Source organism: Pseudorasbora parva, chromosome 2 (assembly GCF_024679245.1).
Source record: "Pseudorasbora parva isolate DD20220531a chromosome 2, ASM2467924v1, whole genome shotgun sequence".
In the NCBI taxonomy this organism is placed as follows: Eukaryota; Metazoa; Chordata; class Actinopteri; order Cypriniformes; family Gobionidae; genus Pseudorasbora; species Pseudorasbora parva.
In genome coordinates this window covers 26,113,902-26,131,199 of record NC_090173.1, presented here as the reverse complement: position 1 = coordinate 26,131,199, position 17,298 = coordinate 26,113,902, and the positions used below count along the sequence as shown (strand labels likewise).

General features: G+C 41.5%; 2 protein-coding genes across 3 annotated transcripts in view; one reads left to right on the top strand and one right to left on the bottom strand.

The window, feature by feature from the left end:
* Positions 1 to 914: 914 nt before the first annotated feature.
* rpl19 (ribosomal protein L19) lies at positions 915 to 3,153 on the bottom strand. Its single transcript, XM_067428893.1, has 6 exons — positions 3,033 to 3,153; positions 2,211 to 2,317; positions 2,012 to 2,134; positions 1,587 to 1,707; positions 1,289 to 1,399; positions 915 to 1,105 (listed from the first exon to the last, which is right to left on the bottom strand). Exons 1-6 carry the CDS (start codon positions 3,035 to 3,037, stop codon positions 982 to 984), a joined length of 591 nt encoding a protein of 196 aa, XP_067284994.1. The 5' UTR covers positions 3,038 to 3,153; the 3' UTR covers positions 915 to 981.
* Positions 3,154 to 4,543: 1,390 nt separating this feature from the next.
* The window catches only part of cacnb1 (calcium channel, voltage-dependent, beta 1 subunit), a 72,898-nt gene continuing 60,143 nt past the window's right edge, over positions 4,544 to 17,298 (top strand). Inside the window, exons 1-2 of one of the 2 annotated variants that reach the window (XM_067413702.1) lie at positions 4,544 to 4,967; positions 11,153 to 11,239. In XM_067413702.1, the coding sequence (XP_067269803.1) occupies positions 4,875 to 4,967; positions 11,153 to 11,239 (180 nt within the window). In that variant the 5' untranslated portion in view covers positions 4,544 to 4,874. The remainder of the gene's footprint in view (positions 4,968 to 11,152; positions 11,240 to 17,298) is intronic. The other variant, XM_067413711.1, reaches the window with a different exon arrangement.

Here is a 17,298-nt window from a genome sequence, read left to right as displayed (position 1 = left end):
CCGGTGATCGGTTCTGCGCAGATTTTGCACATCTCAAACAAGCTTAATTTCTCAAAAGCAGAGAAAGACAGCCAGAACTCGGTTTACACAAATCAAAATTTCTAGCCATTTGGGGACAATATTCAGGCTGGGGGAACTTGAAAAACCTCATGCCATGGGACCTTTAAATCGATACATTTAAACAATTCAGTCAGTAAATAAAAACAAATGATAATAAAAAATGGTCAAATGCAGTCAGTTCTGCTGTTGTTTTGCATTTGCATTTATGCATTTGGCAGACGCTATTATCCAAAGGGACTCACATTGTATTCACATTTGGTCAGTTCTTGCTTCCCCTGGGAATCAAACCCATGACCATGCTAGTGCCACACTCTACTGTTTGAGCTATAGGAATGCCCCGTTTCATTAAGAAAATGTTCATTTAGTGTTGTAAGAATGCTTTAAGAGTTGTAAGAGTCTCATCTGTAGCATCTGTAAACCAAAGTTGTGCATTTGAGTCAGTTTTTTTTTATTTTAAATACAACAAAGCTGTGGAATTTTAACATGTCTTTTTTTAAATGTTAAAAGTAATTTTTATTCATACAAATTATGTATCAACAGCATGGTGGAAATAGCAGACGTTCCCTTGGGCATCAAGCGCCGTGATAAATATGCAGTAGGTGATTTTGAATATACAATGGTTACACACTTAAAACTGATCGTAGCGTTTATATCTTTATAAGACTGGCCAATCTATAGAACAATGACAAGGAAAACTAACATTGCACTCCGAGAGCCCCCTCGTGGTCGGGAGCATTTCTGTTGTGTTGTGGCTCGTTTCCATTGTGTTGTGGAAATTTTGTTTGTTGTGGTTTAATTTAGTATGGCTGCACCACTGGGCCACCATAATACACACACTCGGGAGACCAAAGAGCTGTAAACAAACTGTATATTTATTTAATCACAGCTGAAGAACATTTGGGGCAAAGTAATAAGACAATCTTATTTCTTGGACTCATCCTCTTTGGAAAGAGTTTTCATTATTTCTTCTTTCTTAGCCTGCTGTCTCTCCTCACGACGCTTCCGTGCCTCCCGGGTCTTTGAGCGACGAGCCTCTGCCTGATCGCTACAGGGTGAAAGGACACACGTTAGCACTGTTCTTTACAGCAGAGCTGTATCATATTTTAAACAGCCATCAAATATTTGAGTTATTTTCATCTAAATTCAGAAAAAGATTTCTCTGACAATAGCACAGCATCTGAGAGGTGAAATGATGCAAAGAACACTGGCTATTGTGGTTAACACTTACGACAGGAGCTTCTTGCGGGCCTTGTCTGCTTTGAGCTTGTGTATGTGCTCCATCAAGATGCGTTTGTTCTTGAACACATTACCCTTTGCCCTCAGATACAAACTGTGGTACCTGAAGAAGAAAAAATTTAACATTAATTTGTGTATACAAAATTCAGACTGTATGTTCACTACGTTTTTATTAAGGAAAAAGGATGATGCCAAATCTGCAATATGTTGCTATGTGGTTGAGCAGTCATTGCACAAACAAAAAAACACCTTGGGAAAATACTTGCAATTAAAATTTAATGTGGACTTACATGTGCCTGTCGATCTTCTTGGCCTCTCTGTAACGTCTCAGAAGTCGTCGCAGAATACGCATACGTCTCATCCAGCACAGCTTCTCTGGCATACGTGCATTTGCTGTACCCTTTCGCTTACCTGCATGCAAACATAACCAATCATAACACACCCAGAAAACAGCTCAACTACAACTGCCTAATTTTAGTGCCCTGGATTACAGAATTATTATTTCCCATTCATTTCTAGATACAATGCATTCATATTATGGCACACAAATGGATGCATAAATGGAAAATTGCACAAAGGTATAATTAGAAACCCCACAAGGTTGCCAAAATTTGCCCTGTGGAGATTCCTGTGATTTCCATGATGACAGCAACTTCACTGGATTTAGTCTAAACGGTGCAAATTATAACCAAACTGTCATTAAACTGGTACACACCAACACCCATGTGACGGCCCTTCCGCCGTGCAAGAGTATTCTTGCGGCATCGGGCACGAGAGTGCACTGTTACAGGCTTCTTGATGATCAAACCATCCTTCACCAACTTACGAATCTGCTGCCCTAAATAAAGGTAGAAAGGCAGATGATTAATTCTATGCACCAATGTAGAGAAAAGTATTCAAGGAGGTCTGCTTACGGGAATTGGCATTAGCAATTTCATTGGTTTCATTTGGGTCCAGCCACACCTTCTTCTTGCCACAGCGCAAAACGCTGGATGCCAACCTCTTCTGAAGCCTAAGCATGCTGAAGAAATAAAAAAAAGGACAGTTTTAGAACAATCACATAAATTCTTGACATTTAAGCTTAACAATTTAACTTCATGAACCTCACTGTATAATTTGAAATAATAAATATTCATCCATCCATGGACTACAGCAAAATATGATGCCAAAAATGGTGTCTTTGGCAAGGCAGCAGTGACGTTACGAGATGGTTAAGTTCACACAAGTACAGAATCATTGCTGTCATATTAAACTATAATATAAACGTTTCATGAAAATATAATAAGAGGCCACGTGACCATTTATTTATAATCGTCTCTGCTTTTAGGACATCCAGAACGTCAAAACAATACTAATCTATATATGGGGCATGCTTGAACATGTTGAGCGCATTTATGAAGCAGGCCGCAATCACCGCGTATGTTTTATTTATAGCCAAAAAATATAAATAAAAAGAAACAAAATATACCACAATGATAAACGTTTGCCAAAAGTTTTAATGCGTACAATGATTTTAAATAAATTTAACGTGTACAGCATCTAAGCGTTGCGACAACGTTGGCGGTCTGAGCTACAACATGGCGACTAAGTTATAACATAGCAACATTATACCACACGTTGTCTTCAAAACTTGAATTATCCGTTTTAAAAAGAGCAAGGAGAGTCTATCGTAAAATATACACATAAAAAATCTTAGTTAAGTAAAATAAAACGAGTTAATCACGAGTTACCCGTACCTCATGGCTACTAGTCAGCGGAAGTCAAATGCAAAGAGGACTGTCTTCTTCTTTTTCTTCTTCTTCTATGGTGTTTATTGGCGGTTGGCAACCATCTTAGAGATTTATTACCGCCACCGACTGGACTGGAGTGTGTAGCATGACGAATAAAGTAGCCTACTAATGTATGCATTATTTACTTATTCATTTGATGTGCATTCAACACTTATATTGTAACTCAATAAAGTAAGAGCTTGAACATAAATTTAAACAATACTGCTGGGTGTTGTAGGCATTTGTATTTGTAGCATAGACCGTAAAAATAGTAGGCTAAGCTTTGAATTGCTGTTTATTAAAATGGCCATGGGGGGGAGTGTTTCACCTGTTGAGATTTAAACCTGCGTTTCTTCAGTAGTGAAATAATAATTAATGTATTGATAAAGTAATACATTGTGCCGTTTTAGTCTATGGTTTTATTAGTATTAGTAAGACGTAGTAGTATCAGTAAGTGACATACCCTAGTCTGGGGAGCTGTCGTCGTCTTTGATTAGTGGTCTCTGAACTTTTGCCCCCTGGTCTGCACTACAGAGCAACAGAACAGTCAGGCACATGGAAAGTTTCTACCAAAGTACTTCAAAAAATCTATTGGAGGCCAGGGGGTATGCAACGCATGCAGACATTTTTGACAAAACAGCACCAGAATATTAAATTCCGGTGGGAGTCATATTTATCTGTAATTTTCTTTAATCGATAAAGAAAATTGATTAAACACTAATGTAATATGTGATGCAGATTATTTCATTAGTTCAATTTTACATTTTAATTTACTGTAACAGCCTTTGCTTAAATTGCCTGTTGGGTGAACTTTTGTAGGTATCAAAACTTACGGTTTGGATGATTGATGAACTCAAAAATTACAAATTTAAATTTATCACACATCAATTCTGAGAAATTATCCCGCAAAAGATATTGAAGTCGTGTTAGATGAGAAACGCATTAGATAGACATGATAAAAAAATTGCTTTATAAAGAAAATTTTTATTAAACAGAATTTATTCAACACACCCCCAAGTTTCATCAACAATTCCGAAGCTGAATCTGAAGTAGAGGTATTTACACAGACTTTTTCATGCAACTCAAGGGGTCGCATGAATATTAATGAAAAAAATGAAGCGATAGGCTAGGTCTACTCTAAATATGGGACTAAAATAGGACTAAAAGCACCGGTAGGTGGCGGCAAGAGATGCGGCTTGTTGACTATACTCTTTTTTGTGCTATTTTTACATTTACTGTATTAGCTTGTAAATCTTCTTCGTCTCTGACAAATATAATAGCCTAGATTATTAATAGTTTTTTTATATATGAGATAACTGAAAAATTGCATTCCTGTTTGCTAAAATGACTCTATTATGCCATTTTGTGGTTTTCTTAAGTAATGGGTGTGGTCATCTCGCGCTTATATGAAGCAGCAGCAATGTGCCAGTGCCATCATGGACAGTAGTGTGTGGAGTAGTAGCTACAACAGGCGTCGTCCATCTCATAGTAATTTTCACTCCATCAGCCAATCAGTGCGAGGGTATAGTCAATAAGCCGCGCCCTGTTCTTACCTGATTGATTGCTAAGGAAGAAGGGCGGGGCTTGGTCCTTTCTCCGAACAGCTGGAGACTAGGCTCGTTGTATTTGGAAGGGTGAGGGTTTCTGCTCAAGCACCAGGGCTGGGGCGCAACGGCGCACAGGCAAACCATCTGTAAGGCACAGGAAAGAGGAAAACCACCTTTGTCTTCTTTAAATATTTTACAATGGATACTAAACTGAAAGCAGACTCTAAATGAAACAATAAAACCGAATTTAAAGTTTAAATCAATGGTACAAGAGGGTATTATGTCCAGGACGCCTTCCACCTCAACCCAGGAAATTCAAATGGACATGTTCGACCACCACGGCTCTCACGCTCAGGTAAGAGAGAGACACTGTACAACGACGTATACAGCGAAAGACAAAGTACAACCTGCTGCTTGCTTTTTAAGAATGCCTGAGTGAAAACACAGATTTTGGTTATGGCGAAGATGAATCGTTATAATATAACCCGTATCTCATAGTGTGGTTACTTGGCAACAAGACGGCATCTTTGCGCTCGCGCTCGGCACAGTCTCTTAGAAGTGTTCAGCGAGGAAAGCGACAGAAAGTTGTTTATGTATGAGCTACGTTGTTTTGAATATGGATATTTGTTTAAAATTTGTAACTCCGGTATTTAATGGGCTAACATTATTTAATCTCCTAGTCCCTGTTCACTCTGTCTCTCTAGACAGCTGGCCTACTAGAGTCTTGCATTTTTTATGACAGTCTATTCTGTTGATAAATTACGAACCATTGATTAAACAAGAGATCGCTTTTTTTTGTTCAGTTAAAAAGTAGCATACCCTAACCCTAAACCAACCCTCCCATGAGCCGTTCAGTTAAAGTTAATTAAAAGTGGTGTCTGACACTGAGTGCAGGAAAGATGATGTCAACACATCATCCACAGCGCGTCCAAAGTGGGGATTTTTCTTACCCCAAACCACGCCCACACTGGACCACCTCTGTCTTATCATGTTGATATTTTATACTCTATCTATCTATCTATCTATCTATCTATCTATCTATCTATCTATCTATCTATCTATCTATCTATCTATCTATCTATCTATCTATCTATCTATCTATCTATCTATCTATCTATCTAATTAATTAATTAATTAAAGAAAAAAGTAATTTGTTTTGTTTATAAAAAAGTGGCCCACTTGTCGATTGACATAAAAATTTAAATCAGCTTATTTCAGCAAATGTGAAATATGACCATCTGCTGCCAAAAAGGACCAAATTCTGCCCAAAACACAATTGTCCACCCTGGTAATAAAATGATCAGCTTCACGATCACTCTTTTCTTTCTTCTCTCTTTTTCTATCTACATTTTAGGTTTGCCAATTTTCTATTTGTGATGATACAGGCAAATTTAACCAAATTCCCTCTCCTCTCTCTGGCTCTGCTCTTTTCTCTGTTTAGAGGTTTATTTCAGATGATGGTTACTGTATGAACGTGCACCTGTTCCATACAGGTCACTCGTCATCATCCTGTTCAGCACGGCTTATTACTATGCTTAGTGTGTGGATGGATGTTTCAGTAGTGTTTCTGATTGTTAGGCCTGTATTTATATAATGGTCTTTATATAATGCACTGCATTAGTGTGAATGTGTGTGACCTGTGCAGTGGAGAGGTGCTCTATCTGAATCATGTTTATACATAGCTGTGAGGAGGCGGAGTGTTGAGGAGCTAGAATGAATGTGTGTGAACAAGCTGGTTGAGTACAGAAAGAGTGTATTTCCTAGTTTTTAGATAGGACCATAAGTCAGAATTGAATGTAGATATTTACTGTATTAATATTGTTAGCTAGCTACACATGGTCATTTGAATATATTGGATTTAAACTTTATCAAGTCTCCTCTCCTCTCCTCTCCTCTCCTCTCCTCTCCTCTCCTCTCCTCTCCTCTCCTCTCCTCTCCTCTCCTCTCCTCTCCTCTCCTCTCCTCTCCTCTCCTCTCCTCTCCTCTCCTCACCTCTCCTCTCCTCTCCTCTCCTCTCCTCTCCTCTCCTCTCCTCTCCTCTCCTCTCCTCTCCTCTCCTCTCCTCTCCTCTCCTCTCCTCTCCTCTCCTCTCCTCTCTCCTCTGCTCTCCTCTTAAAAAAATCCTTTCCCCCTGCCTGTGGCACAGCTTTTCTCCCCTAATTACCTAATTAGCTCAGAGGCTGTTTGTCAACAGGAACGCTCTCATCACCATAGCAATACATCCCTCCTCCCTCCCTTGACATTTTGTTGGCCTTTCTTAGATCTGGTTTTGCAGTATATGAGCATTGCCTGCCTTTCACAAACATTCTACATGAAACCATTTATTGACTGTAAAGATGGTTGTGTAAAGATGTAAAGCCTGAGCTGATACAGTGACCGATCCACTGTTCTATAAATAACAAATTAAACATATTATTTATGCTCTAAACTTTAAAGGGGTGATGAATTGAGAAATCAACTTTCCCTTGATCTTTTGATATAAGGTCATGGTAATATAAGAATGTCTTGTAAGTTTCAGAGCTGCAAACATCATAGTTAGTCAAAGAAAAGCTTTTATAGACATCAGTTCCAGAAAATGATAGTGTGCTTCATCCTTACATCGTGGCGCGACGAAACACGCCTCTACAGAATAATAAGCATGTGTAATTCAGTAGCCCCGCCCACCGACTCATGGAGCTGTTCGGATCGCTAGCCAGCAGCACTAAACATGATGAAGAAGATAGTAAGATATTGTGGAAGCACTCAGTCGCTGCATAAGCTTCCTTCGGATCCTAATATTAGGAATGTGTGGTATTTCATTTATTTTTAATAAAGTTCCAGCTCACGTGGGGAAGACATGTACGCGTGTCCGCTTCATTTCACTGCTGAATCGTTTGTAAACAAGTCTCAGGTCACGCTGGATTTGCAGAAAATGTTGTGCCTTCTAAATTGGATCCGACAGGAATGGTGCAACAAACTTATGTGAGTAAAACGTCTTTTTTATATGTAATAGTAGTCCCGGGGTTATGTGTTTTTCAGACGGGCTACCAAAATGTAAGCATGTCAGCAGGCCGTGAATCACGAATAGTGAAATAATATTCCATCCTTGATCTGGAAGTGCGCGCGCACGTGTGTTCAATGCAATTTTTCAGTGAAAATTATTTAATTTGATTAGCAACAGCCCTATAGTGTCTTATTATTGTAATTACATTTACTGATCAAATTTAAGAATTCAAAATTAAATATGAAGCATATCTTTAATAAGATCAGGAAAAATGCCATTTTAAAGGTAAAAAAAATGCCATCAGGGTAAATATCTAAAATATGCAGATTTAAACAGCCTAGGATAGAACTGATAAATTATCTGTAAAACTATACAGTAATTGAAATGAGGCTAAAATAAAATATAAACATTACATGAAAAACTTAAACTTAAAATCTGAAATAAAACTGAAATAAATAAGTACTTAAATGACTGAAACTACAACTGATATTCTTATCCAATCTATTCTTAAAGTATAGATTAAGTTTTTAATCTAATATTACCAGTAAGCTTGCAATTAGTATGTCTTAATATTGTGTAGTTAGAGTATTAATGCAGATAACTATTGTTGTTGAGTCTTGCTTTCTCTGTGTGTTGTTCCTAGAATCAACTCCAGAGCAAATGTGTCTTTCCACTGGTTTTTGCATAACACCTTATAGAGCTGCATACAGAGATTTTTTTTTAACGCAAAAATATATTTGTATATTATAATTCAACCACAAAAATGTTACAGAGCAGCTTTCAGATGAAGTAATTATGACAGTGTTAAATGTGTGAACCCTGTATGAACCCTACATAAAAACTTTCTCTTTTAGATTTGTTTTCTGGTAAACGATCGATGTAAAGTTGAATAATAAAAAAACAAAAACAAAATGAAAGTAAAGTGGCATCCCATGGGTGCTGTTAGGACAATTCAAATAGGTCAAAACAAATTCTATTTTTTGTATTATATTATACACTATATAAATCATCATATCTGAGTATATTTCAATAATAATAACATGAATTATGTTTAATTTTACTTATTTGAACAAAAAGTAAACATCCATATTGTCCAACCACGCCCCTGTAGCTGGCCTTAATGCACTCATGAGTGACAGTGTTTAGTTGCAGACAGACAGTCAGTCGTGCAAGAAACAGAGACCACTATGTTGCACAGTAAAAGAAAATCTGGTTTTCAAAAAAGGAAAGAGAGGAAAGACAAAAGAAAGGGTGTCAATCTGTAACCCAGTTTTTTTACCAAGAAAGTTGGGTAACCTTTTGTCTGTGAGTGGTATAAAAGGGATAGTTCAATCAAAAATGAAAATTCTGTCATCATTTACTCACCCTCGTGTTTTTCCAAACCTGTATGAGTTTCTTTCTTCTGTTGAACGCAAAAGAAGATATATGGAAAAATGTTTGTAACCAAGCAGATCAACCACTAAACAACCATTCACCTCCATAGGGAAAAAAAATCTATGGTAGTGAATGTTTGCTTTATCTGCTTTGGTACGAAGATTATTCAAAATATCATATTTTGTGTTCAGCAGAGGAAAGAAACTCATACAGGTTTGGAACAACATGAGGGTGATTAAATTATGACAGAATTTCATTTTTGATTGAAATAATTATTTTTTGGGTGAACTATCCCTTTAAACTGTTAACCTGATCTTAGTGAAAATACATACGGGTGAGGGGTTCGAATGCTGGTCACCATGTTGCCCCTCCATCTTGAAAGTACATTAGCCAAAGAGGGACATACCATAAATTCAAGCTTCGCCTTTCGCGTTTTAACACTCGATGGCACCGTGTTGAATGTGAAGAGGGGGATTGCCATGTTAATCTTGGACTAAATTGGCCACCGTAGGAATTACCTTTTCACCGCTAGATGGGGGAAAATATCACACAGTGTAGCTTTAACTGCACCCCTCCCAGTCCCAGTTAAGAAGGTGAGCAACAGTGTAATCATGACTTAGCATCATTCCAGGGAGTCTGTGTGGGGTTCTCTTATTTATTATCCTCCTGTCTGTATTAGATGCATTTAGAAACAATGAGTAGCATACCTCCACCTGCATGTAAGTTACAGACAATAATAAAATAATCCAGTTTGATGCATTCATTTAGATGGAATTTTGCCATTAAAGGGATACTTCACCGCTTTTTCATATTAAACTATGTTATTCCCTTAACTAAAACGAGTTGACACATCCCTCTCTCGTCTCTCTGATGCGCGGTGATGATCTGATAGCATTTAGCTTAGCCCACTGAGCCCAGTTCATTCACTATGGAACCGAACAGAGATCAAGTTAGAAGTACCAAACACCTCTTTCCCCTATTTAAATACAGTTACACGAAGTTCCGCAGTACATTATAGTTCTCCTTTTTAATCTGATTAGAGAAGTGCCACGTTTTATTTTGTCACCATACTTGATCGTTCAACTATTTGTGTAACTGTATTTAAATAGGGGAAACGTGGAGGTGTTTGGTACTTCTAACTTGATCTCTGTTTGGTTCCATAGTGAATGAACTGGGCTTAGTGGGCTAAACTAAATGCTATCAGATCATCACCGCGTGACAGAGAGATTAAGTGCACGCACTGAGACGAGAGAGGGATGTGTCAACTCGTTTTAGTTAAGGGAATAACATAGTTTAATATGAAAAAGCGGTGAAGTAACCCTTTAAAAATGACATCTTGGATATAAACTTTATTATTCCCATCATGAAGGGCAATTTATTTGAGAATTTTATTATTTAATATAATAAAACATAACAGAAAGTTAAGGGTTTGTCCTCTCTTGTCTTGCACTGTTGTCACTCCTCATTTTATCCTCACGGAGCTACTCCTTGAGACTCGAGACCTGTGCTCATAAGAAATTTTGAAAAATGTTGACAGGGTTGACAGTTGGTAGCCATTGACTTCCATAGTATTTTTTTCCTACTATGGAAGTCAATGGCTACCCTCAACTGTCTGATTACCAACATTCTTAAAAGTTTTAGTCCAAGAGAAACAGGTTTGGAACAACATAAGGATGAGGACATTTTGAGGAATTTTAATTTTTGTGTGAACTAACCCCTTAAAGAGCTTGTGCTTTTACAAGCATTTGTATCAGAAAGCTTGTGTGCATTGCTGTTAATGTGGGTTTTGAACACGCCACAGTTTTGTCTGATTTATCAGGGTCTTTTCAGTGCCACCAAACCCAATTAGCCTCCTTCTGGTCTCCATGGCAACGGAGTCTGGCGCCTATGAAAGCCATATAGCGGGCCCAGCCGAGGGCAGCCAGGCCATTGGCCAGTATTAAGGCCAATCAGATTACTAATTCCCAGTGAACACTGGCGGACATAAGTAATTATGCATAATCATATCTGGACACAGAGACAGGATGTGAAATCCAGTTTGTGTGTGAGTGGGCATGCATATAAAAAAGTGTCAATTCTTTCTAATTTCCCCTAATTCCTCTCTCTCTCTCTCTCTCTCTCTCTCTCTCTCTCTCTCTCTCTCTCTCTCTCTCTCTCTCTCTCTCTAATGTTCCCTCTTTCAGGGGAAGTATGCAAAAAGGAAGAGCCGTTTCAAACGCTCAGATGGAAGCACCTCCTCAGACACAACCTCCAACAGCTTTGTCCGACAGGTAGGATGGTCAGTTCCTTATGAAATGCCTTGTGTCTGTCACTCTTGCCTCAGTCGCCGAAGTCATTGTAAGGTATAATTCCCCCTTTTAAACCATCATACACCATGTAATCAGGTTCTCAGCATCCATTTTAAACAGCTACATGCCAGCTTATAGCTGCATATAGTTGTTGCAGTCATTACAACAATAAGTCGTCCTATGCTGACAGTCTGAGGTCAAAGGCTCTGACCTATAGTTTGTGCTGTTGGTCTGTGGGTGTTTTTGCAGTTCACCTTTTTACAGGAAGATCTGTTCTCTAATACTTTAATATTATGTTTTTAATATAGGAACAAACAAATATAGGTTGTATAGATACATGAGCACACATTGGTTATGATTGGAACAGTACACTTTCATTCATTCTACTCTTACTTTTTTTGCATTGTGCATATGTACATTATTATATCATGGAATGACTACTATAAGAGATCTTGAGTGAACAAATGGAATTCAAGCTTAGTTCAGGAAGACCACTGATCGCTAAACAGTTTCAACTGATGATCATCTGATGTGTGACTCCGCCTACTCTAATCAACTATAATATTTAAGCTCATTCAACCGCATGCTGCTGTCAGTCTGTCGCACAGACATTTACAACCACCTCCACCCCTTCACCTCCTAGCATCTTCATAATAGAGTATTATATTCTGTGTAGAAACTTTATTTATGTAATCATTGTATCTCCTTCTGAAACATGCTAAGAGACATTTGCTTATTATTAAAGCTTGAGGGGGTTGTGTCTCAAGGATGTATCTCAAGGTGTCTAGTATGGTAGAACGTTTGCTTTAAAATCTCTATACAGATTTGAGAAGGATAACAGCGTCAGGTATGGAAGTATATCGGGGACAATTTTCAAAAGGAATTGCAAATTGTATTTGTATTTGCAATTACATTTTCAATTTGTGGATGCATAAAATGTGCCAATCCAAATGCAATTGCAAGTCGCGCATTTCCGTTTACGCGAGCGCACAAGGACTGACATATTTCAAATGGATAAGCAAAGTCTGTTTATAATTGCATTTCCAATGTCTTACAAGTTGTGACCCTGCCATTTTTTAAATAGTAAATAGAAAATTACCTATTTGCTATTTCATTTCCTCCATGTCCTGCAAAAACCTGCACAAAATTCAAATGGAAACGCAATCCCCTTTGCGTTTGCATTTCCGATGTCTAACACAGTCAACTGTCAATCAGGCTTCAAGTGGTGGAAAGCGGGTAATTTGGCTATTTTTATAATAAAAAACTAAGTTCAAACTCTTTAATTCAAAGTCAAAATGCAGAACTGATTGTATGTTCACCTGGCAACCAGAAAAAAAACAGCATATAAGAAAACTGACACGACTGCATACAGTAGGCTGTAGCCTATCAGACACATAACATCATATTCCAACTGACACAGTAAATTATCATGATGAGTTAAAATCAGCGCATCTATAGAAACTTGACATGATGTGAGTGGTGTGTTGACCATATGATTCTGTGCTCAAGAGCTAAGCGATCAAAAAAGAAAAGAAAATTACATTCAATCGCAGTTCATGTTCGTTTCGTAGGAGGGTGATCTGATTTTCTGCTTCATTATAGCAATATATTCTACATGTTTTTAATCATATGTATACATATTCATTTAACTATATTTGACATGTAAAGCATTTTCAGACACACATGCTGCTTAGTTGTGGCCACCGCTGCTCATTATCCAAATATGAACTGTTAACTGATCAGGCCTATATTATAATATTAAACTGACAACTGAAAAAAAAATACAATTGATGAGTGTCCGTAACCCATTAAAAAGACAAACAATTTTTTCAAGGGTTTATTTTAACGTGTAAACAGCACAGCATAGCCTACAGAACAGCTCAACAACAGAACCTGGTGAAACGTATGTTCGTGGGGTGTGAAGGAAGAAGACGGGGTCGGCGAGACTGGGACTGCACTCTTTTATTAAGGTAAACACTCTCAAACATAAAGTACGCCCACGGCACTGTCAGATTCATAAACTCAATTCTCACTCTGTACTCTTCACTTTGTATATCAAACTCAGTCTCTTGCTCATCAGTGTAGTGCAGCAGCAGCAGTCCCAGTCCGTCTCTCTCTCCCATTCTTCGCGAAACTATGCCCCCCCTGCCACATACCCCCACCGCCCGACTCAGGCCTCCTGGGACAGGACTGCACCCGAGGCGTCAGTCTCTAGGGAAAAGGGAAGAGAAAAGTTAGGAGCTTGTAAAAGCGGCCCACCACACAGAGCAGCCTTAATCTGTGTAAAAGCCTTCTGGCACCACTCCGTCCACTGAACCGTAACCGTATCTACTTCCTTTTTAGTTAGATCAGTCAGCGGGCTAGCGAGGTCCGAATAATTAGGCACAAACCTTCTGTAATATCCCGCTAGCCCCAGGAACTGTCTAACCTCCTTTTTGGTCTTAGGCCTTGACAGGTTGCAATAGCTGCTGTCTTGTCATTTGGGGACGCACCTGTCCATGACCCAAGTGGAAGCCCAGATATCTTACTTCCACCCACCCAATCACACTTCTTAGGGTTTGCCGTGAGCCCCGCCCTCCTCAGCGACTTCAGAGCAGCCCGCAAGTGCTGCATATGCCGCTGCCAGTCCGTACGGTAGATGATGATATCATCCAAGTACGCAGCGGCATATGCAGCATGCGGCCGGAGAATTCTGTCTATCAGACCCTGGAAGGTTGCTGGTGCCCCGAACAAGCCGAAAGGAAGGGTGATAAATTGGTGTAATCCAAACGGCGTGGTGAAAGCGTTCTTTTCTTTAGACATTGGAGACAAGGATATCTGCCAATACCCCTTTGATAAGTCCAGTGTCGAATAAAAGCGAGCGGTTCCTAGCCAATCAAGCAGTTCGTCAATCCTTGGCATTGGGTATTCATCAAATTTCGACACCGCGTTCACCTTTCTATAGTCTACACAGAATCGGACCGAGCCGTCAGGCTTTGGAACCAAAACTATCGGGCTCGCACCAATCACTGCTAGATATTCTTCTATTACGCCCATATCCAACATAGCCTCTAATTCTGCCTGAACTACTTTTTTGTCTGTTCTGGCAAACGATACGGCCGGCTGCGAACGACCACGCCCGGCTCCGTCTCAACATGGTACTGAATGAGATCGGTGCCACCCGGTAGGGGCCGCAAAATCTGCCTGTAACAAGCTTATGTCGGTGAGCTGCGAGGGTGAGAGGTGATTCCCCCCCCTGGGGCCAGAGCGAGAGATTGAGGTTTTTGCTTTTGGCTCGAGATCCTCCTCTCCGCTCACCACCGTCACTAGCATCACCGACTCCGCCTCTGACCCTTTTTTTTGTAAGTTGAAGTGGTAAATTTGACGTGCCCCATCCCTATCTGATCGTACCACCTTATAGTTGAGGTCTTCCACTCGCCGTGTAACCTCAAAAGGCCCTTGCCACTTCGCGAGTAATTTTGAACTGGAAGTGGGGAGTTATACCAACACTTTATCTTCCGGTGCAAATTGACAAAGTCTAGCTCCCCTGTTGTAAAGCTGTCTTTGTTTGTCCTGGGCCTGTAACAAATTCTCCATTGATAGCCACCCCAAAGTGTGGAGTTTTTTTTTCTCAGGTCCAGCACATACTGAATTTCATTTTTCACATTGGAAGGTCCATCCTATCCCAAGTCTCTCTAAGGACATCCAGCACCCCCCGAGGCTGGGGCCCATAGAGAAGCTCGAAGGGGGAAAACCCCATGGAGGCTTGCAGGTCCTTGCGTACAGCAAACAACAGAGGTTCTAGCCACTTATTTTTCCATCCTCGTGAACGAACTTATGAAACATGGTCTTCAAAGTGCGATTAAAACGTTCCACCAGACCATCTGTTTGTGGGTGATAGACGCTTCACGACAAGACGCGCACCACCTGCGCACATTCTCGTGAATGCCCGGCCAAAAGAAGCGGGCCATGAGACGGTTAAGTGTCGCTTGTTGTCCTAAATGCCCTGCCATTTGGTTAGAATGAGCCACCTGGAATAGCATTTCCCGGCGGCTTTTAGGTACTAACAACTGGGTTGTATCCATTTTTGTCTGGGCATCTTGGGTCACCCGATACGACCTATCCTTTAAAACTGCAAAATACGGATAGGTGAGCAGTTGGCCCGGTTGGAAGAGGTGGCCGTCGATGGAACTGACCTGCTCAAACGCATGTTTAAACGACTCATCCTGGGACTGTTCCAGGGGAAAGTCATCGCGATCTTTGAGAGCGGCCATCTCCAGACTGCTCGGTTCCCCTGAAACAGCTTCCCGAGGTCCCGAATCCACCTCTCCCAACTGAGCGACCGCCTCCCTCCGCTGCATATGCTTCCCACAAGAGGCATCTGCACATAAATGCCCTAACAATTTGTTGAATGCTGGCCAATTGGTTCCCAGAATCAACGGATGCCGGAGATGGGGGTTAACTGCAACCTCCATACTATGCTTTTGTCCCTGAAAATTGAATAACGATAGGCACTAAAGGATACTTCACCACTTCCCCGTGTACGCACCTCACCGTGCGGCTGTTACCCGATGCCCTAGACTGCATCAGGCTTTGGTGGATGGAGGTCTGGTTACAACCCTAATCCACCAAGGCCTGATAAGTACCCCCCTTGATACTCACAGGTATTAGGTACAGTCCAGCTTGATCGAGGGCAGCTTGTGAAGCGCCGGGGACCCGGACCAGTGTGCCCACCTCCATGATTGGACAACGGTCAATGAAATGGCCCGGATCCCCGCAGCGCCAACAAGCTGGCCCAGGCCTCACCGTCGCCCTAGTGGCCGGAAGTAGGTCGGCAGTTTGGTGTGGAGAGAGGGCGAGGGTAGAGGGAGAGGAGAATGTGTCCGGTGCTGTCGCCCCTCCCATCGGCGCCAGACGGGGATGTGGCAGAGGCTCCCCGGACCCGCCCGTCCTCCATCTTGGGGCTGGTTTGGGCGGCACTCCCCCGCGTGTCCTGGGAAAGGGGATAGGGCGAGAGAGAGGGGGATTCGGGGAGAGAGATAGAGAGAGAGAGAGAGAGAAGCAGATGGTAAATTTTCGCCGACCCTGAGGCACACCACCAGCTGATCCTCCGGCCATCGGCCACTTGCGGCAGGAGTCCCGGAGCTGGTGCGCGAAGGGCCGGCCGGTGTCTTCGAGGGTCAGGGTCCGGAACCACTGCCGATGTTGTTCCGGACTCCGGCCAACCCGCTGTAAGATGGCATGCTTTAGGTCTTCATAGACCACGAGATTCTGGACTGGCAGTTGGTGGGCGGCTACCTGCGCCTACCCGGACAATAATGGCAGGAGCATTGGCCAGTCCGAGCGGGGCCATTCCCTGGACTCGGCGGACCTCTCGAAGAGGTCGATGAATGCCTCCGGTTCATCCTCGGCCCCCATCTTCGAGAGTTGGAACAGGGATGCCGAGTCAGATGTAGCAGGGGGGATGGCCCGAATCTCCCGGTCGATCCAGCTCCGGAACAGCTCCTGGTCTTCATGCTACGCCCGAAGGAGGACGTCAAAGCGTTTCTCTTGCTCCTCCCTCACGGCCAGCAGGTTTTAATGTTGCTCCTGGTGAAGACCAGCGAGCGACTGGATGATGTCCGCAAGCGGTGTCTTCGGCGGGGTCTGCATGGCGGCGGCGATCTTCTTCCTTCCCGGGTTTCGGCACCAGTGTAACGTATGTTCGTGGGGTGTGAAGGAAGAAGACGGGGTCGGCGAGACTGGGACTGCACTCTTTTATTAAGGTAAACACTCAAACATAAAGTACGCCCACGGCGCTGTCAGATTCATAAATTCAATTCTCGCTCTGTACTCTTCACTTTGTATATCAAACTCAGTCTCTTGCTCATCAGTGTAGTGCAGCAGCAGCAGTCCCAGTCCGTCTCTTTCTCCCATTCTCTCCTCTGCTGTGGCTTAAATGCTGTCTCTCCACGCCAATTACTGCAAAAAGACAAAGGTGTTAGTGATCTGCACTTGACCTACTTACTCACCGCTCGGCTCCGCCTCTTCTCTCCCGCTACAGACCTCGCAAAACCACGCTC